Source organism: Aphelocoma coerulescens, chromosome 17 (assembly GCF_041296385.1).
Source record: "Aphelocoma coerulescens isolate FSJ_1873_10779 chromosome 17, UR_Acoe_1.0, whole genome shotgun sequence".
NCBI lineage: Eukaryota > Metazoa > Chordata > Aves > Passeriformes > Corvidae > Aphelocoma > Aphelocoma coerulescens.
The window spans coordinates 7216648-7241831 of record NC_091030.1 but is presented as its reverse complement, the minus strand read 5'-3'; the positions used below and the strand labels follow the sequence as shown (position 1 = coordinate 7241831).

The following is a 25184-nucleotide window of genomic DNA, read 5'->3' as shown; positions in this document are numbered from 1 at the left end:
AAACCAAGCCAGGCTTAAAGCCAGAACTAGCCCAGCCCAACTTCATGATCCCAGAGCATGCTGGGCTGTGTGTTCAAGAGAGAGGAGTTACTATACAGGACTAGGAATTAAGGGAAGTTGTACCAAGTAAATAACCAGCTCTGTGCAGCTGTTTTTGCACAGCAGTGTTCTGTCACTGGGTGGAAGGCACAGAAGTACAGCAATGCCACTGTGCTACTCCCTGCCCAGAACACTCCCACAAACAGAGACACTGGAACAGCTGGGGTTTATTATGTACAGAAAACACGGTGCAATGCAGTACATCTTCAGCCCAGCTTCGTGGCCAGTTCTTTAGCCTTTGCTTTCTCAAGCTTCGCAATGCGAGCCACCGATTTTGGACCCAGGACATTCCCGCCCCAGTGACGACGGATCTGCAAGGAAGGGAGAACAGATTAGAGGCCTCATTCCATCTCTTACTGTGTCACTCAATTCTGCACAAGGGGAAGAGCTCCCTCAACTAGAAAGTCCTACACATTTCAAGCACTGCACTACATTTTGGGGTAGCAAAGAGAAAAGCTTAAGATCTTTCCCAGTGAGGGATGCTGGATTCAGCTATCCCATAACTCCTGGATTTGGGGGATGGAGTTTATTTAGCTTAGCAAAAGCTGCTGCCCTCTCTACAATCCTTGCCCTGGGGTTGTTGTTTACTTCTAACCTGGTGACAGCTTTCCCATTTTACCCCATCTTCAGGTACAGAATTTGGGTACACTGTAAGAAACCCCAGGTATAACACACCCAAGAACTATAAACTGATGTCACTATGTCCCATTTCTCTGGGAAGCTTTTGGGAATGTTCACAGTATAAAGACAAGGCCAAGAGCACAGAGAATCTTACCTCATCATATCTGTCATTGTAGTTGGTCTTGACAGCCTCCACCAGCTTGGCAAGGGCTCCCTTATCCTCCCTGTTGGTGACAGTTTTAGTTCCTTTAGAGTCTCAATTTAACATTTTCTGTTAATATTTTGCCACAGAATTTGAGAGCTTCTAGCGGCAACCCAATTTTTCAGGTTAAGCAAAAGCATCACTTGCAAAGCATTAACACTCAGAATCTTGCACTGCTCAGGTTAAGGCTGACAGTTATACATAGATTTTAGAGTAACCACCCTTCTGCTAAACCAAAATAATCTGCACCTTCAAGACCTGATAGAGGCATTTTTATCAGACATTACAGAGGGTGGTATTTTAATTTTACTACTTTAGGGAGACCCAAGTTGGCCACCCACCTGCTCTAGAGCCTGTGATTAGGGCAGTTTGCTTTCTCCACAACAGAATCAAGGGAGCTCCCAGAACACTTACGGGTTAACCTGGGTGAAGGCCACGGAGGTGCAGGTCTTCCTGTGGACCAGTCTGCCCAGCCTGGCTTTGCCCTTGATGATGCAGTAGGGAACCCCCATCTTGCGGCACAGGGCTGGCAGGAAAACCACCAGCTGAAAGGGAAGGGAATGCTGAGGAACTGAGGGAGAACATCCCTTTGTGCTGGGTGCCAGCCTGGGCTGTGGCAATTGCTCAGTGTTAAAAAGCTCGTTTTGCTCTTCACTGCTGGGTTCAGGTGAAGAAATTCAAAACATCATTGCAAGGGCCCAGCCTCGCTGTCAAACCAGGACAACCACAAACATGCATGCACATCCCAGTTCTGGTAAATGTGTGGGTTTTTTTAATGGATTCTCTCTCATGCAATAAATTTGTCCTAAAATGCATTTTTGCCTTAAAAGCACTTCTGACCCCACCCTAAGTTACACAGGTAGGCTGTAACATGCTCACCTCAATAGGGTCTACATCGTGGGCAATAACAACAAGCTGAGCTTTCTTGTTCTCCACCAGAGTTGTGACAGTATTAATACCTGAAAAACAAGTTCTAGATAAGCTTTGATTCCTCTCAGTCCATTTTTAAAGCTCTGATTCCACACCACAGCATCACTATGGAAGTTACAAAACCTTTTCACGTCAGTGGCACAAAGACACCCCATGGACAATTTGCTAAAGCTCAGGGTTAAAAAGCTCGTCTGTTTTGCTCTTCACTTTGAGCTCAGGTGAAGAAATTCATACATCATTGCCATAGCTTGTCCAAGCCTGTCTGGTTGAAGAACCAACTCTTCCATCAGTTTTCTCTCTCACCAAGTGCCACACTCCCACATTCCATCAGCTCAGGTACAACGTTACCTGCTCGGAGGACCGGTGGCCGCTTGGTTGGAGCATCTCCCTTTCCTGCAGCTTTCTGCTCAGCACGAGCCAGTAGCCTCTGCTTCTTCTCTTGCTTATTTTCAGGCCTGTATTTGTGTGCCAGCTTCAGCAGCTGTGTAGCTGGAAGAGAACACCTACTAATTAGTTGCATGACCTGAAAATCTAAGCATTACTTTTTTAAAAATACTGCAGTGCATCAGCGATCTTGGTGGTTGTCATCACATTTCTTTACACAGCAAAAAGTGATCATCATCTGCACAGTCCAAGAGAAGAACACTCTGAGAGGTGCATCTGCATGCGCCTCTGATGGCACTGAGAGCTCCCTGACTGTCTGGATGAGGAAATGCCTGTGGACCCCCACAGCAATTATGGTTAGAGGTGGTGCACTGGCTCCTTTAAAGCAAGGAATCTACAAGGAAGAAATTATTATACCAAGTCCAAAGTTTTTTGCATAGACTCATTCACAGAAGACCCCTAAATCCCTTCTTCCTTCAGTGCCAGCCTGTAGGATGCTGGTTTTCCCCCAAAACCTGCCCTTCTATAGATTTCTCCATCTGTTTACACCAGCCTGGGCAGTTTCTACATCAAGCTGGAAGAACGGAATCACAGTTAAGATTTAACACAGTGTTTGGATCAGTAAATAGAGCTTTGGTATTTTCTAAATCCCTTTTCAGGGTACACAGCAGCAATCCAAGATTTAAGCCAGCAAATTGATTTTGACACCACCCTGGTCACTATTAAAGCCTCCTTAAAATGCTTCCACAGATACACCCCAGCTTACCTTTGTTAAGGCTTATTTTGGTTTGTTTCCCCTTCCCTGAAGCACATCCCATTTACAACCCAAGCCAAGAGAACCTTGTGGGGCACATCCTCACCTGTCTGACGATCCAGGGCCTGGGTGAACTGGTTGATGGCAGGAGGCACCTTCAGGCGTTTGTAGAGGATGGACCTCTGGCGCTGCAGCCGGATGTAGCGTGGCCATTTCACAAACCGGGTGAGGTCACGCTTGGGCTGGATATCCTGTCCTAAAAAAACACAGCCTTTAGCTCAGGACTGCCCCAAATCCAGAGCAGCAGCACGGGAACAGCACAGGAGCATCAGTGATCTTGGTGGTGATGTGTCAGCACGACCACTCAGATAGCAAATATTCTTTCACATCATCTGCACCCCGTACGAGACTGGCACTGCACAAGGCTGGAGTGATTTCCCACAGAACGTGAAAAAGGGAAACATTGATCCCAGTAGGATCATACAACGAATCCGTGTAATAAGGGGAAATTGAGCAAATTGTCCAGTATCACCTTCATATGGACAGTTATTAACTGCAGGCAGCAAAACAACTGCCTTCATCACCCTCTCCACTCTGCAGCAGTTATTTGTTTATAATTTAGATATCTGTTCACTGAACAAGAAAAAAACATGGAGAAAATATCCCAAATAACCACGTACTCACCAATGCCAAAGTTCTTGGGCCTCTTCTCGAAGAGGGGATTGACAACCTTCTTGGCCTCCTGCTTCTTGACTACAGCAGGGGCCGGGGCCACCTTCTTGCCCTTGGCCTTCTTTCCTTTCGGCTGCAATCAAGAAACACACTCTGTCTTCTTTCGCCTCCAAAACTTGCGTGCTTGGACAAGTTACCAGCCCACCCTGGAAATGCATTTATTTTCCTAAGCGTTTCACCAGCCTGGCGGCCTCCCATGCTCATCCTGCTCTTCTAGAGAGAGCAAATCCTTCGCTTTGCCTTTACGAGATTTATGAACCTCCCCGCGAGAGAAAGGATTAAACCGAGCCTGACGATCGCTTCCCTCGGCCCGGCGCTCCCCGACAGCAGCCGAGATGCCCTCACCGCGCGTTACTGACCGCCGCGACCCCACCTACCCCGGGAACCCGCTGCGGCCTGCCCGGGCTGCCCAAGCCGGCAGCAGCCGCAGCTCCCCGGAGCGAGCGGGCAGGCCCATACGCGGCCTTCCCCCATCACCGCAAACCGGGCACGAGACACCGCTCCACCGCCTCCCCCGGCTGCCGAGCACCCGCGCGGTGCGGATGACGGCGGGCAACCCCGGATGGCGGCGGATGGCGCCGGCCCCCCCCCCGCCCCGCGCCGCCGGCATCACTCACCATCTTGGGCGGCGGGAGAGAAAGGCGGAGCGGTGCATGCTGGGAGATATCTACGGGGCGCGAGATCTCGCGAGAGCGCGGGAGGGGCGGGGCCGGAGGGGCTGGTGAGGGGCGGGCGGGGCAATGGCGCAGCCGCGGGTGCTGCCCCAGAGCAAGGAGACCCTGCTGCAGTCCTACAACAAGCGCCTCAAGGACGATGTCAAGTCCATCATGGACAACTTCACCGAGATCATCAAGACGGCCAAGGTGGGCCTGAGCGGGATCTCCCCCGCGGGAGCACCCCGGCTGCTAAGTGGAAAAGGGCGGGGGCACTGAGGAAGAAGGGGCTGTGAGGGGAGAGCAAAGCCCGTGAGCGGGGAGAGGATGACCTTTCATGGAATCTCTGAATGTTAAGGGCTTAAAAGGGACCTTAAAGATCGTCTCGTTCCACCCCCTGCCATGGGCAGGGACACCTTCCACCAGACCAGGTTGCTCCAAGCCCCGTCCAACCTGGCCTTGAACGCTATGTGTGAATTGAACTGTAATTCACATACAGATGCGAATTTCGCAAATGTAATGTGTGATCTCATTTCACATCTACAGGAAATTCACACACATATGCACATATATATACTCCCATATATAATACCCTATTGCGTAGTAATTGTCTGTTTGGATTTTAAATACATTGAGGTGGATTTGTGTACTTATTTTTTTAGATCGAGGATGAAACTCAAGTCTCTCGAGCAACCCAGGGTGAACAAGATAACTACGAGATGCATGTCAGAGCTGCAAATATTGTAAGTGGCACTGTCCTGTTTAGATCTGTGGGCAGCACATCCTGCAAGGCCTTTTGGGTTCATTACTGGATCTTTATAACATTCCCAAGGATTGCTGCCAGGAGAGTAACCTGATGTTTGGAGTGGCTGGGGAAGGCTGGGTCAGAATTTTGTCAGAATCCTCATGTAATGTGGGAGTTTTTATCCAAAGTTTGGGCTGAAGGAGCAGCTGGGGAGATCTTGGAACTGTAGCAGAGCTCTGTTCTGATGTGTGATTTTTCTCGCTGCTGCAAGGTCCGAGCTGGCGAGTCCCTGATGAAACTTGTGTCTGACCTGAAGCAGTTCTTGATCCTCAATGATTTCCCCTCTGTGAACGAGGCCATCAACCAGCGCAACCAGCAGCTGAGGAGTCTGCAGGAGGAGTGTGACAAGAAGCTGATTGCGCTGCGGGATGAGATCTCCATTGACCTGTACGAGCTAGAAGAAGAATATTACTCTTCCAGGTACAAATAGGGCAGTGGACTCTGCCTTACAACTCTAGGCCTTTTTGGGGTAGTTAGTCCAGACCATCAAGTAGCCCTTAAAGTATAGGTGTTGAGAATGTTCCCAAAATTTTTTAGTCCTACTTTTAATTAGGTCCAACTCTTTTTCTGCAACTAAAGCAACTGCCTTTTCCTTGTAGATATTCTACAGGGTATAAATGTCCTGGTGAAGGAGTTGTTCACAGCATCCCAGGTTTGATAGGTAATTTCCTTAGGTTTCTGTTGTAATCCTTAGAAAAGGAGATGAATTCCCTTGGGGGAAATCCCTCTGAAGGAGCCTCTGGCTCTCTCCCTAGAGTCCAGCTTTCTGAGCTGGGTCCTGATGTCACCACACCTTCGTGGTGAGTCCTTTCACAAGTGACCTGGTCACACATTGTGCCTTTTCCTTCAATGTCCACTGCCCCCAGCTGCCTCCAGTCCTGCTGGGGTCAACATTTGCAAGGAGCAAACAAACTTGCTCAGTTTCACTGCATTAAGAAGTATTGTGATAGGATTTTCTAAAGAATGACTTATTACTGATTTGTTTGTGGGATTTTTAGTATTTTTACTAAAAAAATAAGCCTCTTACCTAGCAAACAGACTTTAGAGAATTCAGACACTTTATTTTTTATTTTTTTCGGCATGCACTCCAGCACTTCTAGTTAATGATGCAGTAAATGAAAGCAGAAGAAAACAAATGCAAACGTGGTTATTTTGGCTGCACTTTCCAAGCTAAGTGAAGTCAGTGCAATAATACTAGGACTTTTAAACAAAAACTTAACTTTAAAACAATCTTATTTAAAATTTCAATGACCAGGTTTTCTACATTTTCGATTTTCCTTTTTTTCTAAAAATGCTGAATGCCTATAATAACCCCAGCTAAGTCAACTAAATTGCTCAGTATCTTTGAAAGTTTATGAATAATATATATTTTAAGAGTAAAAAGATAATAATATGACACAGAGGTAGAAGTTAAGAGTTGTTTTTCAAACTTTATTCAGTTTTTTGCAGAAGTTGTGATAATCACAAACCCAAGCACCTGTGCAGGTGCTGATAGGTCCATGACATAGCAGTGAGCTTATCCAAAGGGATGTGGTGTGGGATGAGAGTGCCCCACATGTGCCAGGCATGCTTCACTCACCCTGTCCCCAGACTGCCACCACTGTGTGCTGGTCACTCACTTCTGGACTGAGGGGTTCTGACCGTGCTGGCATGGTCTGTTCACCTGCCTGGCACCAGGTGCCACATAAAGCAACCCTTGCTGACAGAACTGACATGGAAGCACAAATGTTGGTGTACATCAGATGGATTTGCCTTCCTGCTCTTTCTTATTGGTCCTGAGGTGAGGAAACCTGGCAACTCTGCAGAGCTGTGATCTGACACTTGTGATCATGTAGCACTTGGTCGTTTGCTTTTAGCACTTCCTCCCTTCCTGTGCTCTTTCCTGTCTTTTTCTGCACCAAAGAAATTGTGTCTGTGTAAATACAGAAAGAGTGATTTATTCAAAGTCCTTTTATAATTAGAATACTACAATATTTTTAATGAAATCTTATTGTCTAATGTGGGGGAAGGGTTTCTGTTGTGTCACAGCCATGTTTCAGTGGCTGTAAACACAACAGCCTGTTTGCCCCCAAAGGGGAGTTTCTTGCTGTCCTGGCACCCCTGGGATACCTCTCAGTTGTAGGGTCAGGTGTTTGCCAGGCTTTTTATGTGCACATGGGGCTTTTGATGAGACCCAAAACCAGATCCTTGAAACTGGACCCACGAAGATTGTCCTGAAGGAATCTTTGCTTTCCTGCCCTGTGTTCAAGTAGTTTCCTAGAGCTGTCCCTCTGCACTCAGACTGGCTGGGTGCCTCAGGGGAGTAGTGAAGTCCCTTCCATGCCCTGAGGAGCCCTCCTAGGACAGAGCAGCAGGCTGGCCAGTGCTCCTGGGGGCTGTGCAGAGCTGCTCACTGACCCTGACTTCTGAGGAGTGTTACCTGAGAGGTGGAGCTTAGACTCTGAACTGTTCCAACTGGGGCAGCAGGAGAAACAGTCATGCTTCTGACACAGCTAAAATGTGGTTAGTAACTCCCCTGCCATGATGTGGGGATGCTGTGGTCAGGTTCTCCTGGGAAATTGTGGCCTGAGGTCCATGATAGAACAGGAGTTATAGTTCTGGTTCAGTCCTGAAGGTCTTTGTTAACTGAACCCAGCTCCACTGTGTTGGGGGCTCATCTTCCAGAGGATTTTACAGAGGCCCGGATATAAAACCTGTATCCACTGCCTTCTCACTTCTCCTGCAAAGCCAGCTGGGTGATGCTGCCAGAAAAGAGTTCAGCTTGCAACTAGTGCTTTGTGTGCTTGTTCCCCAAAGTGGTAACTGCAAGTCCAGCTTGCCTTCTCTCATCCTAACCCCCAGACCTGCATTTGTGTTCCATTGCTCCCTCCTCTGAGATCACAGGAGCTGTCTTGAGTGTGGGGTTAAATCTCACGTTTCATGTTTGTGCAATATGAACTGTCTCATATTTCTATACTTAAAATATTCCCCTAAGCATCAATCCATACATTACAAATGTAAATAAAGCTGCAACAACAAAATCACTTGACCCATTGGGTTTGTTTTTCTCTGAATGCAAGCTGCTTTCTGCTCCAGCACTCACTTTGTCTTGGGTGTCTCTTGTGTGTGCAGCTCCCTCTTCTGTTTGGGATTTGTGTTGGTTTTGTTCCAGTTCCTTCCATGTTTCTTTTTAGTTTTGGCCCTTCCACATTATGTTTTCCTTAGAGCACGGGGAAGAATTAGCCAGTTGTTTAAAAACCTTATTTTCCCACACTGCTGGTTCATCCAGTGTTGGAATCCAGCCAGCTGCTTTTAGAAGCACTGTTAGCTCAGGCTCTTTGGGGAAAGGCAGGAGCTGTCAGTACTTTATAATCAAACTGGGAAGCTTCAATGGAAGACCCAAACCTCTGGAGCACTTTTTTGGAAGGGCAAGGGTGCAAATAGGTTTCTTCTTTATTGTGACAGGGACAGACCCCAAAACAATTGTGGCAGGTTTTTTGCTGAAGTGAAATTTAGAGCAGGATTTCTATTTTTTTCCTCATAGGTCTATTTTTTCCCATAGGTTGCAGTCTAGTTCCAAGTAAAAAAATTTTGGGTAAGGTCCATGTCTCACTCACCAGTAGCAGAACTGCCCTATTTGGTGGTGCCAGGACTTCACCTCAGATCTTTTGAGAGACTTGGAGTGTCTGGGACTAGAATTGAGCCTCTGTTTCATTTTGTAGCCACAGTTCTGTCTCTGAAATTGCCCCAGTCTTCATCAGGCCCTTAGAGGGGGGTGTCTTAGGAAAGGCCAGTGTCACACGACTTGGGATGATTTCATGAACACAGACCTTACATCCAGCATTTTTTTTGCCATTTTCTTAATGTTTTGCTTCTGTCTTGCTCCCCCCACCCTTTCCATCCCTCCCCTCCTCTGTCACCACACCTGCTCTCTCCTCACTGGGGTTGTTTATTCTGGAAAGCTACAGTCTGTGTGACAGCAATGATCTCCCACTGTGCGAAGCCTACTGGAGACAAGACTTTGCCACGCTGTCCCCCGAGAGCCTCTCGATGCCTCTGGCAGCTGCCACAGCAGAGCAGAGCGTTGCCACCTCGCAGAGTTCCACCCCGTCGCACCCCCACGTGAACGGGCACGGGGCGGGCCCCGCCGAGCATTCCTGAAGAGGATCCGCCGCTGCCGGCTGCGGTTCATCCAGTGATGGCCCTGCCCGTGCCGCAGCGCCGCGCTGCTGCAAGTCTTCCTCCTGCTGTGCTGAGCAAGCGGCTCCTGCTGTCGGGAGGAGGCACTGGAGCTGTGCTGGCAGATTTCTGCTCCCTGCATGTGCTTCCTCCACCCCAGGACCTTGCCAGGAGTGTTCCTGTCCCTTAAGAGATAGAGATTAAAGTAGACAGAAAGTGTATCTCGTTATAACAAATTAGAGTCAGGTTTGTTTTAGTGTGATAGTTAAGTGTAGAGTTCATTAGAAGTCCAGTTTGTTTCCATGTGAGTGTTGGGAGTTGAATTTCTTTGGGATAAACTTGAGCCAAATGTGGGCACAGTGAGTGTGTTGGGGTTTTTACTCTGCTTCCCAAGGTTATTGACATTCTGGCTGCTTTAAAGCTCTCTCAGGATGGCATCCAACAACCTCTGGTCTACTGTAAAGACTCTTATAGTATTTTTACACAACAGTCTTCACTGTCAAAATGCTTTACAAACTTGAACTCTTGCTTTGGGAGGAGGCTCCCAGGAGACCCTTATGGAAGAGCAGTGTTCCCCACTGGGAAGACGAACAGGCAGACAGGGATCAGACTGAGGGATCAACGATGCCACGTTCTCAAAACCACAAAGAGAAGCGGTGTCATGCTTTAGTCAGTCGATTCCTTCTTCAGTGTTTACACAGAAATTCCTATTAACAGTCTGAGCTAACATGGAGCCACTGTTTATGTTGGCTTTTAGTTTTGTCTAATGAATATATCTTGAGAGCAGTGAGGGATACTTGGTAACTCTCCGTTTCCTTCCAAAGAAACACATTTGGTGCTTGGTCTGCAGCTGTTCAGCAGCTCAGCATGCCTTGGCTCGAGCTGTGCAGCTGAAAGGGAGATGCCACTGAACTGGAACACTGTCAGCACAGCTCGGTGTCACGGGCCCCACAGAGCCACCAGGGCATTCCAACAGCTGAGCTGAGCTTCCCCAGCTTTCTGCTGTAATGTTTCATTTCTTAGGATGTGGATTTTGCTATTATTATTTTTTGTTTGTTTCTTTTTCTTCTATTCCATTTATTTTTGTAATTAGGTGATTTAATAAAACTGTTTTGTATAATTTTTAAGGCGTGTGTTTTCAGCCACGAGGCTTTGTGAAAGTGTCCCAATATGAGCGTGCACATGCAATGGGATTAAGCGTTCCCTTGCAGGCTGTGAAAAAACCCCTGCTCTACGCAGCTGTTCCCATACAGGGGCTGCAGAAACCATCACGAATTTCGCCCGTGCTCCGGGGACCTCACCCCCGTGCAGGGGGATGCTCGGTTTTGTCCTACAATAAAGGGACAAGGAAAGGTTTGGGAGGTGCGGCGGAGGCGAGCCGGAGGCTGCCTGCGGGGCTCCGGGGTGGTGGCAGAAAAGAACGGGGATCGCGGGGTGACCCGCAGCCCCCCAGGAGAGCCCAGAGCACCCCGGTGTGGCTGAGGGATCCTTGGTGGCCGTACGGACCCCGCGGTAGCCCAGGCGGGGCGGCTCCGGGCCCGGCGGCTGCAGCCGCTCCGTGCGCCCCGCGCTGCCGTCACTTCCCGGCCGGCGCGCTTCATCCATCACTTCCTGCCGGGGGCTCCACGAGGAGGGGACCGCGGTCCCCACGCTGCCCCGGGGAGGGGACAGTGCCTCTGGAACCCGGGCCCGGGGCAGCAATGGCCAGCTTGGCCGCCCAGGACTCCTACCTGCAGGGCTTGGCCAGGAGGGTCGGCGTGCAGCACGCCCCGGAGTCACGGAAGAGGAAATTTGGTATTGGAACAGTAACGCTTCGGTTCTGCCCTCTCCGGCCGGTTTGTGGGAGGCTGGGCGCGACAGCCGTGCCCCCGCGGGGTGCTTGGCCCGGGGTTGTGCCGTTTTATGACAAAATACCAGTCTGCTGAAACACGGAGCTGCCGAGCACGTTGTGCGCTTTATACTGGAAATCAGTGGTCTCCATTCACTGTGGTGATGAATGTGGGAGAGCTGGGATTTTACAAAAGTGTGCGAGGATGTTTGTTCTATTTAAATAAATCCTCAAACGTATAATTTTTGAACATTAAGATATGTCATTGCAATGCTGGAACTTTAGTGTTCAGTAATAATTGGATGTTAAGAGTAGGAATGTAGCATTGTCCTCTTTTGTTTAATTTGGTTTTGCCTTCTAGTGTCTAAGCCGGGCCAGCCCGATGATGCCGGCAGACAGGTCAAGAAACAGAAGAAAAAAAAACCCAGGAAGCAAGCTGAGAAGAAGAATGCTCCTTCAGCCAAACAGGTGGTTTCTAACACCAGTAAACCCACTCCAGGACAGAAAGCAGCCCCTCAAGCCAGCAAATCATCTCCACAGGGTGGTACACAGAACAGAAATGAGAGTGTGGCTGCAGGTAGGAATTCCAGCTTTGCCGTGAAAGTGACCTGGGCTGAGCTGGCTGCTTTTCACTTGCTTCCCACGAGTGTGGTTTGGAAAGCCTGAATTGAGAACACCTTTGCTTATCCCCGTGTGCCCCAGAAGCTTTTGCCTATGGACATGAATTTGTGCCATCACCACTGGGTGGCTCTCTGGAAACGGTGTTTGACTGAACTGCAGCGGTTTTGTGCATGTCCCATGTAACTTTGGGAATTACCCGTGGATGCAACCCCTGTCCTGCCAGCTCAGCTTTCCTTTATGACAATGAAAAGCCAGATCACAGAGAAAAGATGTCCTGAGCCTCTCTGTTCCACAGGCTTGGTATTTGTCTTTGGCTTGCCAGGCAGCCCCAGGGCATGCCAGGCCACTGCTGGCAGTGTTGAATGATAAAAGAGGAAATTCTAAAGAAACCAATGAAATAGAAACTATGGGTTTGTTTGGATTTTCCGTTCCATTCACAGCATCTAAAGAGTTCCCAGAGTTTTTCCCATAGCCAGAGAAAGTGCTTCTGTTTAGCTGGTGCTGCTTTTGAAGTATTTTTATTTTCTCTCTCTCAGGAAGTAACAGTGAACTGAGTTCCCCTTCTGTTTCTGCAATCAATCTGTTGCGTCAGAGACTCCACGAAAAGATTAAAAAGGCTTCTGGACAGGTATGGGAGCTCTGAATGTGTGTGCATATGTGTGTTTATGCACTTGAAATTCTCCCCAGCCTCCCAGGGAATGTGGGGACAGAAGATCTCACAGGCTCAGGGTTTGAGCTGACTCCATCTCATAAGGAATTGCCAGGTGACCTGTGTGTGTTCTTTGGAAAAACCTGTGAGAAAAGGTGGGGTCAGTATGGAGGATTATAAGAGAGAATTGGGTTGTGAGCTGTAAAACCTGCCTGCAGAGGCACATGGCAGCACAAAGGGGCACATGGCAGCACCAAGGAGCACATGGCAGCACACAGACACTTGTCTCCCCCAGACCCTGGGGAGAGGAGGTGTCACACAGCAGAGCCCTACGGAGAGGAGCCTTCCGGGAGCTGACGGATGGGTGAAGAGCGAGTGATCACCCCATAAAAAGACATGGAAAAAGTGTGTTGCTGATGTGGCAACACGGGGTAGGTCATGCCACATAAGGAAATACTGTGCCTTGGAAAGGTGTGTAAAACCAACTCACTCCTTTGAATAAACAATTGAGATTCCCTGAATCACGGTCTGGGTCCGTGATTCAATCGCCGACAGGTCAGCTGGGATGAGAACATGCCTTTGGTGATTTTTAGGAGAAAGCAAAATAGTGAGAGCCTGAAAGGGGACAGCTATGGACTGCTGAGGGAAAGCAAAGGGTTTGAAGTGTTACTACTGTGTTTAGTGTCTCTAGCAGCTGAGACATCACAGCTTCACATCACAGGTAGTGCTTCTTAAAAGAAGTTTGAAATCAGGAACTTGGGGACAGCCCACTTTTAATTCTGCTTTATCCTTTTAAGGCTGCTCATTCATGTCCATCCTTTTCCTTAGGATAATGCCAAAGAATTAACTCCTGCAGTCCTGGAGAAGAGGCAGCGAAGGAAGTATGAGAGAGAGAGAAAGAAGCGCCGGCGAAAGGAGTTGAAGATGAAGGCAAAAATGGAGAAGAAAGAAACTGAGGAGGTACCAGCAGAGCCAGAAAACAAAAAGGAGGAGAGCAGAGCTGATATTGTCTTCAACAGGGTTGAAGTTCATGAAGAGAATGAGTTGAACAAGATGCAGAAGAAGAAAGAGAAGAGGAAAGCAGTGAAAGGCAATATCACTCCTCTGACAGGAAAAAACTACAAGCAGCTGCTGAGCAGGCTGGAGAGCAGGAAGAATAAGCTGGAGGAACTCAAGGAGAAGGACGAGAAGAAAGCTCAGGAGCTGGAGACCAAGATAAAATGGACAAATGCTCTCTATAAGGCGGAAGGGGTGAAGATCCGTGATGACGAGGAGCGTCTGAAGGAGGCCCTGAAGCGCAAGGAGAAGCGGAAAGCCCAGCGCAAGAGGCAGTGGGAGGAGCGGACTGTGAGGGTGGTGGAAAAGATGCAGCAGCGGCAGGACAAGCGCCAGAAGAACATTATGAAGAAGAAGAAGGAGAGGATAGAGAAGAAGAAAGCCAGGGCCCGGAAGAAAGGCCGAGTTCTGCCAGAGGACTTGAAAAAAGCTGGGTTAAAGTGAGAGCGAGGCAGGCACTCCTGGCCTTGGGGTTCCACGGTGGGGTGTCCGTCTGTCACATGGGGCTGTGTGTCACTGTCCCAGGCTGTGGGGCAGGCACTGCCACAGTTTCTCCCAGCCTCATCATATTAAAAAAACCAGTTGTATGTTTGTTAATAAAGTTTTCTATCCCAAAGAAACCCCCTCTGGCTGATTTCTAATAGGAATTATTATTTTTCTAAAGGGGTAATGTCAGTTGCTGTCACTTCCTCTGATGGGCAGCACAGTGTGTTCTTTGCATCCCCTGGGAATGGGGAGGAGGAAACAAAAAGGCAAAAGGATCAACCATGGGATTCATCTCAACACAAAGACACTGCAGGTGTTGTAAAACCATTGCTTAATATGAACTTAGATGATGCCTTTGGAAAGGAAAATGCATCTTGGATAAATTTGTCCTCCCCATCACAAGGAAACTGGAAATAATTGTCAATTTTAGGCAATGCTATTTATGTATCTTTTGAGTTAGGTTTTATCATCATTAGGCCAATATAGACATAAACACACCCATGTAAACGTGCATGGATTTATTGTGGATCTAACTGATCTTTTTGGATCATCCGTAGGACACTGACTGATTTCGATGGTAGAAGGATTGGCTCCAAATCTATTTTTGGCAGTAATAAAAAAATTGGCAAAAAAAAAAAAAAAAAAAGATTTCTGGCAACCACAGGTGCCTGCAAGGGTTTCTTCTCTGTGCAGTTCATCAGTGCAAAACTGCATTTGGTCGCTACCAATTTTGTCCTTTACTGTTGTTAATACAGAAATACAAATGGAAATTTGAGCAGCTGTTTGCCCAGCTCAGGAGAGAAAGTACAGCTTGGCTGCTGGCAGTTCAGCCTGGGGAAGATTGGTGGGAATAATCCATCCAAAATATTTTCTGCCCCTGAGACCAGTCAAATCTTGCTGATGTCCTCCTGGTCTTGGTTGGTGTGAACTGATGATTTGTACTGCGATCAGAGACGTTATAAATTGAGCCCAATTGAATTCTCGATTCTCTCCATCTGGCACATTGGAAGAAGCTCTTTTTTGCCCTGTCAGTAAAGCTGATGAATGTGCTGTGAGCGAGATGCAGGCTGGGCAGTGCTTCCCAGCTGGATCCCTGCCAGAGCCCAGGTATCTCCGTGGTGCAGCTGTAATCTGAGACTCTGCAAAGCCAGGAGCCCGAGCAGAGGGTTTGTGCAGAAGTCCGTGTTCAAACCTCAGGTGTGACTGAACACGTTTGTGTCACGGGAGCCAAAGGCAGCCTGTTCCACACTGGAGTCCTGTGAGAAAACCTCTGCTCGGGCACAGATGGAGCCCTCCCCACGGATATCTTCTCTTTCTCCACGTTCTGAGCAACCCTGCAGTCACAGCTCGCCACTTCTGTTGTAGAAATCTGAAATGCACGTTTGGAAATCTGAAATAGTTGCTCTGCAAAGAATATTTTCCATGGAACGGTCTACAAGTGAGGTATTTATCAGCTGTCCAGAATGCTTTCCAAGCAGGACTTGAAGATAAAGTAGTGCTTTGTTCTGGGAGGTCAAGCAAGTTCATTTGGGAGTAACAGAGCTACTTTCAGCCATATCCCTTTGAAAAAACTCCTCTGAACAAATTCGAGGAACCTGAGTAACTATTAAAAATGCTTTAGCTGTGATTTCTATTGGGTTGGAGATTCTTTCATTAGCTGCAACCTCATTGATTTCATTTTTGTTTTCATGGTAAGCTGTAAATCAGTTGAGCTAAATCTCAGTGAGATGGTTTTAGATGCAAAAGATGTTCCAATCTCAGCTGGCTCCAGTGCTCTGGCAGGTTTATACCACAGAAATTGAAGCAAAGGGTGAATGCATCAGCTGTGCTCCTAATGATGTAATAGTTCAAAATATGTGTATTTCTCTTCCTGAGGGATTAGATGTTTACTCTGTAAAAGACACATGGAAGTACTCTGTGCCCATTACAACAGCTGAAACTGCACCAAAATAACCAGAACATCTTTTTTTATTCTGTGTTAATTTTACTGTCCTATTTGAGGGTGACTGTTAATCCCCTTTCTTCTCTCTGTTTTCATCCTCTGTCCTTCCCCATCACCCACGTTCTGTGCTATCAGCCTCTGTATGCCATGGAGATAAGAGCATGGGTCAGGTGCAGAAAATGGGAGTCCCCAGGAGACTCTGCTCCCAGGTGGGACTGTTTGTGTGTTCCCTTATGCTTTGGGTGGAAATGTTGAGAGGATATTTATGCAATTGGAAAGTGGCATCAAGCTGGGAGGGGCTGCAAGCCCCAGGGAAAACAGGATTCAGTCAGGGCTTGATGTTTTAGAAAAACAAATAGCCTGAAAACTGAGTTTGTTTTCATGAAGTACAAGGGTTTATATGCCACAGACCTGGCTGGGAGAGGTTCCATAGAAAACATGTGGATTCCATTTGGCCACAGGCTGAATGTCATCCCAGTGCTGGTCCTTGCAAAGTAGGCAAATGTCCTGTGGGAATGTATGAATTGTAACAACATTTCAGTTTGGGGAGTAATCCAGCTTTACTTCATACTGCTGAGGGCTCAGCAGGAGAATTTGGGTTGATTTGACACCAATTTTACGAGGATGGGCTGATTAGAGAGAGTCCAGTCAGAACTGACAGAAATAATCCCAGATCTTGAAGTTAGGGAATTACAAAGAAAGATGGAAGGAGGTCACAGAACAGAAAGAGGGAAGGAAACATCAGAGCCTTCAGGTATGGAAAGAGAGACTGCTCAGACCTGAACTGCAGCGAGTGAGATCCTGGTTGGAAATTTGGAAGCCTGCTGATGAGAAGGGCTTTCCTACCTGCCCTGTGTGCAGCCAACTCTCAAAGAATGACTGGAAACAACTGTTTGAACTGTGCACATTTGTCTGCTTTGCATGTGCTGGAAGCATCAAGCACAAGGTAAGAAACGTGGCACTGACAAATCCTGGCATCAGCGTAGCAGCTCTCATGACACAACTGGCACAGGAATGAGATAAAACTGGTCAAAACACAGAATAACAGCTCGAGGGGGAAGGCTGTTTGCACTTCTTTCTGTGTTTGAGGATCTGCAGCATTTTTAGGCAAGAATCCAGAACTGCTCAGCATGAATCCACGAAGGCTTTAAGTGGTGGAAGGCCTTAAGACATATATATTTATGTATATGCACACACCTACATATATATATGCATAGAAAGTCAGTCATTATTTTTAAGTAGGATTCTGTGATGCTTCCTGGTGAAAGCTAATTAGATTGTCTCACAGGGAGGTGAGGGAGAAGCACCAGTGAGGATTTCTGTGTGAAACAGTAAAGCAAATCAAAGAACTTTTTGCCACTTGTCTTTTTCCAGCCGAAGAAATTAAAGGAGGAAAATCACCCCTTCCTGTTGAGATCCACTGGCACTGTCCTGTGCCTCACCAAGAGCCAGTAATGATCTCTGGGATTACTTCAGCACTCTCCAAGAGGCACCATGCACCAGTTCCTCCCACTAATAGAAATGCTACCAACTCTATAAACAGAATTGCTAAACAGCCTCTTTCTTCTTATTTTTTCCTGCAGGCTCCAATCACATTCTAGAAAGCAGAAAGTTCTAACTGGAAATGCATCTGGTCCTTCCAGCCAGCCTGGAAGAGCACTTGGTGTGGAGGGTTGGGTCCTGAGACAGCAGCAGTGAAAAACACATGAGCCTGATCCACAGCTCCCTGCTCCTGTCCTCACTGAAGGTAATAACGGAAGTAATAACAATTAATGTGCTTGTAAAGCCTTTGGAGGCCCCATGCAAATGCTCTGTGTGTTCGTCACAGGGACCAAAGGTCACTCTGTGGGCACTTTTCCTTCCTTGTGAACAGAAAAAGAGGTTGATTTCAGGTTTTAAGGTGAGGCTGCTGGGCTTGGGAAAGTTGATTTTCATGGCTGTTGTAGAGGAAATAATTTCTTTGGCTCAATGTCTACCCAACATGCATTAGGATTGTGAGATGTTTCTTTGCCCAGTGTCACACCTCAGTTTACCTTTCCTACCGGCACCTTTGCAGGGAGTGCCTCTGGCAGTTACTGGACTGTGAAAAGTGGAGTTTATCAGCTCAGGTGATAATGGTGTTAGCTCTCTGATAGAATTGAGGTGGGTGATTTGATTCCATTGCCAAGGGTGGGTGCTTGAGATGAAAAAATGGAATCTACAGAAAGTGGAATCAGATCAGAAAGGCTCCTCACACACTACACCCAGGGTTAAAGCTCCCTGAAATTGAGAACTTGCTCAGATATTTTACAGGTGCTGCCTCAGTGCCCTGGCTCTTACAGTCTGGCACTTTCCATGTTCATCACGTCAGAACTGAAAGAGAAGCTGCTGAGAAGCTTCATCCTCCGCTGAGGAAGTAACCAGTTTCTCTCAGAGTGAGATACCTACAGCTCACTTCCCTTTCTTTTTGTTCTTTACAGAGTGAAAGCTGCTGGAATTCAGAATTTGCCCTTCCTTCTACTCTGGAAGATATGATTTCCAGGAGAGTGGTGGTGGGATCTCTTGTCTGCCTGGGTGTTGTTGCTGCAGTTATCTGGTAAGCATCTGCTGGCCAGCTCGGCTGTATCTAAAACATCCTGTGTATACCCTGTGGTAAAACTCATAGGAGGAGGAAAATAAAGGCTGTGAATTTTATGGAAAGTCCCTGTTCAAGCTGCAAGAAAGAACAGCAATTTGTGTAATAGATAAAGGAGCACTGGTAGAGGGAGAAGGCCCTAAGGGAGAGAGGAAAAAAGAACAATTGTGTCCAAATCAGGCTGCTAACACCATAGCGGCTCGCAAACTGAAACATAGATTTAGAAGAAACATAAAGGTTTTAGTTATAGGCTAGCTGTGTTGAAATTAGTTAGAATAAGAAGGAATATGGGCCCAGCTAGAGTTAATTAAAATAGTGAAGAGAGCTGGACCTGCAGTTTTATGATGTTAGTAACTGATTACCAAATAACTGATGATCTGTCATTTGTATGTTTGCTTAGCTGTGCTTAGAACGAGGAATAGAAACATTGATGAGTTGGTGTAGGGAACAAGGATAATTCCCAGTTTCCTCCCTTGGTGGGAACCCGTTCAAAAGTCACGCAAGAGGAAACATAGAGGTCACTAAAGTAATTAGGATTGTTAAAGTTCAGAAAGGCAAAAAGGTCAAAATGAGGAAGATGAGTTACTTCATCTTTTTAAGTAACCTGACCCAATTCAAGACCACCAACTCCATTCACTACGCATGCTTAATGACATTTAAGCTCATTTCCATATGAAGCAGAGAATGGGAGGTGTTAATGTTATGAATATACATTTGTATTTTGGATATTCATGATTTTTGTAAATAAAAAGCTTTGTGTTTGCTTGGATCGGGGCCCTGCCTCTTAGGGAACTATGCCATGCAGTGCCTGGTGCCAATAAAACATTCACTTTCTAACTCTGAACTGTTAGAGAGCTTTTGTCCATCTCAGCTGGATATCGATATTAGATCGATATTCATATTTTGGTAAATCAAACAAACGCTTAAGTATAGAATATTCCGGTTACATTTCAGCTCAGGCCTTAACAGAGGTGAGTATGTGTCTGTTCAACAGTCCAAACTCACTGCAGTGTCACCAGGGACAGGTTTGTAGCTGTCAGACATCGCAGCTTTCAAATTCTGTAACTGAATATTCTGATGGCTGAGTGTGGCTTATAGATTCTCTGGAGCAAACTCAAACATTGCTGGAAGGGAATCCGAGATAAGGCATTTCATTAATTATTAAAATACCGATTATTAAATTATTATGAATTATCCCCTATTTATGATGTTGCAATTTGCTGTACTTTCACCTTGTGGGTAGTTTTGCCTCAGCAGCAGGACATCGTGTTAAAATGTGAACCCAGGAGATCCTACACTAATTGGCAAAGTTGACATGGAGTTAGCCAGAGTTACCTCTCAAAATCTGTGCCAGATCCTTAGGTGATCTTGGAAAATCCTAGGAAGGTTTCCTTCAACATTACTTATCTTCAGATGTTTCTTTGCTCCCACAGGGCTACATCTGGGAGTGGAAAAGTGCAGTACCTGCCCTACTACCTTCCCTGCCCTGAAATCTTGTAGGTATTTTGTTTTGTGTCTAATGAGTAACACAGATCATTGTTACTCACACTGACAACACAAACAGTGATTAACAAGTCGCTTGTTCTTTATTTATGAAGCTGTAATTAGTCACTCTCTTAAAACAAAAAGCTAACAATGCTGTTTGGGCCTGCCTGCCCTGCAGAACAGCTCTGGGGCTGCACAGGTGAGGGAGGCTGTGTTTGTTGTGGGTCACCGAGCCCAGGACTAAAGGTTAAAGCCGGGTTCCTTTTCAGGGTGTAATCACACACCTGCACATGCCCAACTGTGCTTTAAGTACCCACTCACTAGACAGAGACACCTAAACCAGAGAGGTGAGATGAACAGGCACAGGAGTGCTGGCACAGTGAGGAATAACCCCCAGTTCTAATCATGCTCTGCTTCTTCCCTCTGCCATCTGTGCTCTCCCTGCACTCTGTGAATGTGTTTGTGCCGTGGCATTTGACCTCTGGACCTGAACAACTGAAGGGGAGCTGCTTCTGAGCTTCCTTGCATGCTGCAAACTGATGTGCCTGACCTGGCCTGGGTGCCACGAGCTCTCCCAGAGCTGCACAAGAGAGAATTTACAGGGACAGGGCCCGAGCCCCAGTGACCTCCTCACTGCCACATTGCACCAGAGCTGGGACCAGAGCCACGGCTTCTGCCATCCCTTACCATGACCTACTGTCCGTGTAAAAACAAAACAGAATTATGCAAATAGAAAAGAATTAATGTTTCATTGAGGTATTTCTCATGATTTCAGCCCGTTTTGAACCATTGTGTCTCGTCAGGTGCTTATTTCTCTGAATGCTGTTGGAAATGTGGTGTATTTCAGGTAGTTCAGCCCTCCAGGTGACCAGGAACATTTATGTCAAGCATGGAGCACATCCATGACCCCTGCTGACAGTCCCATGTGCATTTTGACCCCTAAACCCTGATTTCCCCACAGACTGGGATGGCTGCAGCATCTCTCTGTCCCTGTTGTGTTGTGTGTCCTGTGCCAAAGCTGTCCCCTGCTTGGCAGCCCCGGGAGGTGTGTGCAGGTGATGCCTAATCCTGGGCCAGGCAGGGCAGCATCCACAGCAGCTGGAGCTGGATTTGGACAGCTGTCAGTGCAGCAGCAGGTCCTGAAGCCAGACTTGGTTGATATTTTAGGAAAAGCATAACAATCCCTTTCTTTTCCCACCCCTTCATGCAGCTCCATAAAACTCCAATATACAGAAGAGAAGCTAATCCAGCTTTTCCCCCAGTAAGTACTGGCTTTTTATCTCCTGACCTTTAAACTGCTGTTCCTCTCTTCCAGGCATATTCATGTATTATTCAATGGATATTTCTTCCTTTTTACAGATTATTTTATCAGCAGCCAAGAGCGCTGGCGCCAAAGTAAGTTTCTTTGTTTGAACTTTGTTTCTGCTGAGTTTGGTTCGGGCACTTTGCAGCACTCACAGTTCCAGGGTCCTGGGGCACACTGGGCAGGACCTTGTTCCATGAGAATCCCAACCACAGGGGTGTGTCAGCAGCTGCCTGTGCTGCTCTAAGGTTGGGTTTGGTTACTGCACACTTAGTAGCACACTTACTGTTAATTCCTAATTATTACTTTAGCACACGCACACTCTGTCGTGGCCAGGAACTCTTTTTGAGATGGGAAATCTGTAATATCTGTAAGATGGTGGGAAATACCTTCTGGAGCTGTGCTGTAGCTGCAACCAGCTGTGGGAGAGCTTTGAGTTCATTTTGGGGCAAAATAAAGCAGGTGCTCTGTGTGACCTTCAGCAGTGGTTTCAGCAAACACAGACAAATCTCTGAGACCCAGCCAAAGCAGGGAGTTTAAGGGAAGATTTGGGACAGCAGCACCAGGAAGTGGTTTGGACACACTCTGTGTGCAGCTCAGGTTGTTACAGCCTCCTTTGGCTCTGCTGCTGTGAGTTGATTTTTATCTGGAGCAGTTGACCTTCAACAGCCAGGTCCTTTTGCATGTTAACAAACACGCCCTGTGGGTACACACACTTACACGTATCTGTTATTTCCCCCCTGACCTTTCAACAGGATGTGCTCAGCTTGAATATTTCACTCTTCCATGGTGGAATCAATTTCTGGGCTAGATCAGCTGGTATGTACTGGGCTAAATGGGGAGGATCTTGAACCTGTTTGTGCTCTGTGTCTTCTGGAGAGAGTTCACTGGCACTGAGAGGGTGACCATGACCATGACTCACTGGGAAACCCAGGGCAGCCCTTGAAAATGAAATTTTAAAAGCTTAGAGAAGGGAACATGCATGTTTCCTTCCCCCACCCCCCTCATCCAAAAAAAGGATAACCAACCCAGAAACAGATCAAGTTAGTACATTTTCTCCAACCCAAATTCTTCTTCCTGTATAATTTAATCCTTCAATCACATGCATTGCTGTAGGAAGGAGTCAAACTGTTATTCTTGTATCCTCTCAGACTAAAAGTATTACATCTGGGTTGGAGGATCTAATTGGATCTGCTGCCTGAAGCACCAGGCTACTCCCCACAGCTCCCCCAGTTTGGTTCTGGTGCTTTTTTGCCTTGGGACTGTGTCAGGTGGGAGCCTGGCAGCCCCCAAGTGTGGCCACGTGCTGTGTGTGCCAAATTCCATTAGCAGAGGGCTCCAGCTCCTGGTCTGGAGCAGATGTGAGCAGGCTGGGGTGAATTGCACCATAAATGACATCTCCTTTTAAAATCAAAAAGGTAAGAATGAAACACTGAAAACAAAGCAGCAAATTGAAAAAGCGTTGCAGAGCTGTAATAGGGCATAATCAGATTCTGCTGCATTTATATTCAGTATTTCCACTTTCCTCACAGGAGATTAAGGATTTTTTTTCTAACTTTGTTACACATTTGAATGCTGGCTCACATACAGCATTTTAAATTATATCTGAATGTGTTGGAGCTATATATAAATACTGGAAAAATAAGCTGTCATGCTGCAAGCTGTGTTTTAATAACACAGCAATGGGGTATATTTTTATAGTAATTTTCATATTATTACTTGTGCTTTAATCTGCTTGTAGCAATCTGCATCAGGCTGATAGCAAATAGGCACAGCTTCCCATTCTGAGAGTTCAGTGATCATTAAACTCTCCTCAGCAGAAAAGTCCTTAAATGAGATTTTAGCAGATCCTCAGGTTTCTGCTGATGTTTTAAAGTGCTTAATTTCAGCCCAGGAGTTGAAATGTCCATGCTCTGTAACCTCAAATCAGAGTGCAGGGAGAAAATACCTGAGGCTAATACCCTCCATGGTGAATTAATGCTGATTCACACACTCTTCTCGCTGCCTTTTTAGTGCTTCTTTCACATTTACTGGCCTCAACACCAAAAGGAGAAGTTACATTTCATCAGCATTTCTTTTTTATTCCCCCTTCAGCCGCCAGGATGTGCTGACAGTCACACCGTGGCTGGTCCCCATCGTCTGGGAAGGGACCTTCAGTCCTGAGATCCTGGACAGTGCCTGCAGGTCCCTGAAGCTGAGCATAGGGGTGAGAGCCTTTGCTGTTGGAAAGTAAGGGAAGCACTCAGTGGACACAGTTCTCAGGGTGATGCCTTTCCTTTGTAGAAAGATGATTTTGGCTTTTCTTTTCCTGGAATTTGTCCCAGTTTAAAGGGGGTTTTTGTCCCTGTGTAGTGCGTCCATAATCACACAAGCCCACGGGATGACAACAATTAAGGAACCTGAAGTGTGGGCAGTATTTTTTAAGAATTAGCAGGTGGCTTGGGAATTAGAGCTGGTCAAAATGGGGATAATCCCCTTATTCCTCATCCTCCACTACACCTGTTGCTTGTGTAGTGTGTGGATTCTTGCAGTGATAGTCAGTGAACTCTCTTCACTCCTTGCCCTGCAGTCACTAACATGCCCTTCGTAATCCACCACTGCTCCTCTTGGAATCCTGGGATAGTTTGGGCTGGAAGAGACTTTAAAATTCATCTCCTTCCACCGCCTGCCACAGGCAGGGACACCTTCCACTATCCCAGGTTGAACCAACCTGGCCTTGGACACTTGCAGGGATCCAGAGGCAGACACAGCTTCTCTGGGCACCCTGTGCCAGGGCCTCCCCACCCTCATCCTTCCTAACATCTGATCTAACCCTGCCCTCCTTCAGCTGAAGGCCATTCCCCCTTTGCTCTACCACTCCATGCCCTTGCAAAAAGTCCCTCTCCACAGAAAGCCCCTCCCTGTCCCTGCTGTGCTCTCCATGGGCTGTGTCTGTGCAGGTACACGAGGTTTGTGGAGTCGGCAGAGCAGCACCTCAGGAGGGGCTCCCAGGTGAACAATTACACCTTCACAGACAGCCCCGAGGCCATTCCCCAAGTCCAGCTGCAGCCAGGGCACAGCCATGGCTTGTCACCATCCCCATCCAGAACTACTCCAGCTGGCAGGAGATGTCCATGTGCAGGATGGAGACCATCAACCAGCACGTGGCCAAGGTGAGCCAAGGTGCAGTACCTCTTCTGCCTGGACATCAGCATGGTGTCCCACAGCCCCTGGGGCCTCGGGATCCTGGGGGGTGTGGTGGCAGCCATCCACCCTGGCTACTTCCAAGTCCCCTGAGAGCAGTTCCCTTGTGAGAGGAGAAGCTCCCCGGCAGCCTTCATCCCTGAGGGAGAAGGGGATTTCTACTGTGGAGGAGCCGTGTTTGGAGGCTTGGTCAGGAAGGTCTATGAGCTCACCAAGACCTGCCACATGACCATCCTGGTGGACAAAGCCATGGGATCATGGCAGCCTGGCAGCAGGAGAGTCACCTCAACAGGCACTTCCTGTCCCACAAACCTTCCAAGGTGCTTTCTCCAGAGTGTATATGGGATGACAGGAAGCCAAAGCCCCCCGAAATCCACCTCATCCGTGTTTCCACAGTGGATAAGAACTACAGAGGGGTCCGAGACCATCTGATCCCTGTAGAGAGATCCTCCACACAATCAGAGCCACCAAAATAAGCTCCCACAGAATGTGCCCCACCATGAATTTTTGTTCCTCGTAGGAACAAACTGGGAAGGGAACATGTAGATAATTCCTCTGGAGAACAGAGTCAAAATGCATTTCAGAAGCAGCAGTCAAAGTGTAGGTGAGACTGAAAAGGTTTCTGGATTCCTACTCTTTGTAAATACATCCTGCTGGAGGCTGTAGCACACAAAAAAGC

At 47.3% G+C, this 25184-nt stretch overlaps 4 protein-coding genes and 4 non-coding genes across 9 annotated transcripts; 3 read left to right on the top strand and 5 right to left on the bottom strand.

Annotated features, from left to right (window-relative positions):
- Nucleotides 1–246: 246 nt before the first annotated feature.
- On the bottom strand, nucleotides 247–4388 carry RPL7A (ribosomal protein L7a). The gene is made up of 8 exons (XM_069031810.1): nucleotides 4340–4388; nucleotides 3675–3795; nucleotides 3097–3246; nucleotides 2201–2341; nucleotides 1802–1881; nucleotides 1337–1467; nucleotides 875–944; nucleotides 247–410 (listed from the first exon to the last, which is right to left on the bottom strand). Exons 1-8 carry the CDS (start codon nucleotides 4340–4342, stop codon nucleotides 306–308), a joined length of 801 nt encoding a protein of 266 aa, XP_068887911.1. The 5' UTR covers nucleotides 4343–4388; the 3' UTR covers nucleotides 247–305.
- LOC138119904 (small nucleolar RNA SNORD36) lies at nucleotides 1542–1616 on the bottom strand. The gene has a single exon (XR_011155657.1). It is a non-coding gene; the product is annotated as a small nucleolar RNA SNORD36 (small nucleolar RNA).
- On the bottom strand, nucleotides 2020–2096 carry LOC138119910 (small nucleolar RNA SNORD36). The gene has a single exon (XR_011155664.1). It is a non-coding gene; the product is annotated as a small nucleolar RNA SNORD36 (small nucleolar RNA).
- Nucleotides 2414–2479, bottom strand: LOC138119912 (small nucleolar RNA SNORD24). Its single transcript, XR_011155666.1, has one exon. It is a non-coding gene; the product is annotated as a small nucleolar RNA SNORD24 (small nucleolar RNA).
- LOC138119911 (small nucleolar RNA SNORD24) lies at nucleotides 3315–3387 on the bottom strand. The gene has a single exon (XR_011155665.1). It is a non-coding gene; the product is annotated as a small nucleolar RNA SNORD24 (small nucleolar RNA).
- Nucleotides 4389–4446: 58 nt separating the features above from the next.
- Nucleotides 4447–10460, top strand: MED22 (mediator complex subunit 22). Of its 2 annotated transcripts, none has more exons than XM_069031691.1 (4): nucleotides 4447–4585; nucleotides 5038–5118; nucleotides 5392–5600; nucleotides 9128–10460. In XM_069031691.1, exons 1-4 carry the CDS (start codon nucleotides 4463–4465, stop codon nucleotides 9318–9320), a joined length of 606 nt encoding a protein of 201 aa, XP_068887792.1. In that variant the 5' UTR covers nucleotides 4447–4462; the 3' UTR covers nucleotides 9321–10460. The 2 variants fall into 2 exon arrangements, with proteins under 2 accessions (XP_068887792.1, XP_068887791.1); XM_069031690.1 differs by having other exon boundaries at nucleotides 9122–10460.
- A 472-nt stretch (nucleotides 10461–10932) lies between these two features.
- SURF6 (surfeit 6) lies at nucleotides 10933–14102 on the top strand. Its single transcript, XM_069031689.1, has 4 exons — nucleotides 10933–11132; nucleotides 11528–11743; nucleotides 12324–12415; nucleotides 13265–14102. Exons 1-4 carry the CDS (start codon nucleotides 11039–11041, stop codon nucleotides 13934–13936), a joined length of 1074 nt encoding a protein of 357 aa, XP_068887790.1. The 5' UTR covers nucleotides 10933–11038; the 3' UTR covers nucleotides 13937–14102.
- Nucleotides 14103–15293: 1191 nt separating this feature from the next.
- Nucleotides 15294–24981, top strand: GBGT1 (globoside alpha-1,3-N-acetylgalactosaminyltransferase 1 (FORS blood group)). Its single transcript, XM_069032162.1, is given in 10 exon segments — nucleotides 15294–15421; nucleotides 18380–18495; nucleotides 19968–20030; nucleotides 21230–21280; nucleotides 21379–21414; nucleotides 23417–23551; nucleotides 24262–24385; nucleotides 24388–24485; nucleotides 24487–24752; nucleotides 24755–24981. Coding segments are annotated over 10 exon segments (1185 nt in total). The 5' UTR covers nucleotides 15294–15352.
- The last annotated feature ends 203 nt before the right edge of the window (nucleotides 24982–25184 follow it).

What these genes read in the sequence shown, in the direction of transcription:
- RPL7A (XM_069031810.1), bottom strand. An exon ending in GCCCAAGAACTTTGGCATTG is followed by an intron (nt 3,247 to 3,674) that starts GTGAGTACGTGG and finishes GTGTTTTTTTAG; the next exon opens with GACAGGATATCCAGCCCAAG. An exon ending in ACAATGACAGATATGATGAG is followed by an intron (nt 411 to 874) that starts GTAAGATTCTCT and finishes CCTTCCTTGCAG; the next exon opens with ATCCGTCGTCACTGGGGCGG.
- MED22 (XM_069031690.1), top strand. Translation starts at nt 4,463, where the DNA reads ATGGCGCAGCCGCGGGTGCTGCCCCAGAGCAAGGAGACCCTGCTGCAG. An exon ending in AGATCATCAAGACGGCCAAG is followed by an intron (nt 4,586 to 5,037) that starts GTGGGCCTGAGC and finishes TTATTTTTTTAG; the next exon opens with ATCGAGGATGAAACTCAAGT. An exon ending in GAAGAATATTACTCTTCCAG is followed by an intron (nt 5,601 to 9,121) that starts GTACAAATAGGG and finishes TATTCTGGAAAG; the next exon opens with CTACAGTCTGTGTGACAGCA.
- SURF6 (XM_069031689.1), top strand. Translation starts at nt 11,039, where the DNA reads ATGGCCAGCTTGGCCGCCCAGGACTCCTACCTGCAGGGCTTGGCCAGG. An exon ending in GTCACGGAAGAGGAAATTTG is followed by an intron (nt 11,133 to 11,527) that starts GTATTGGAACAG and finishes TTTGCCTTCTAG; the next exon opens with TGTCTAAGCCGGGCCAGCCC. An exon ending in TTAAAAAGGCTTCTGGACAG is followed by an intron (nt 12,416 to 13,264) that starts GTATGGGAGCTC and finishes CCTTTTCCTTAG; the next exon opens with GATAATGCCAAAGAATTAAC.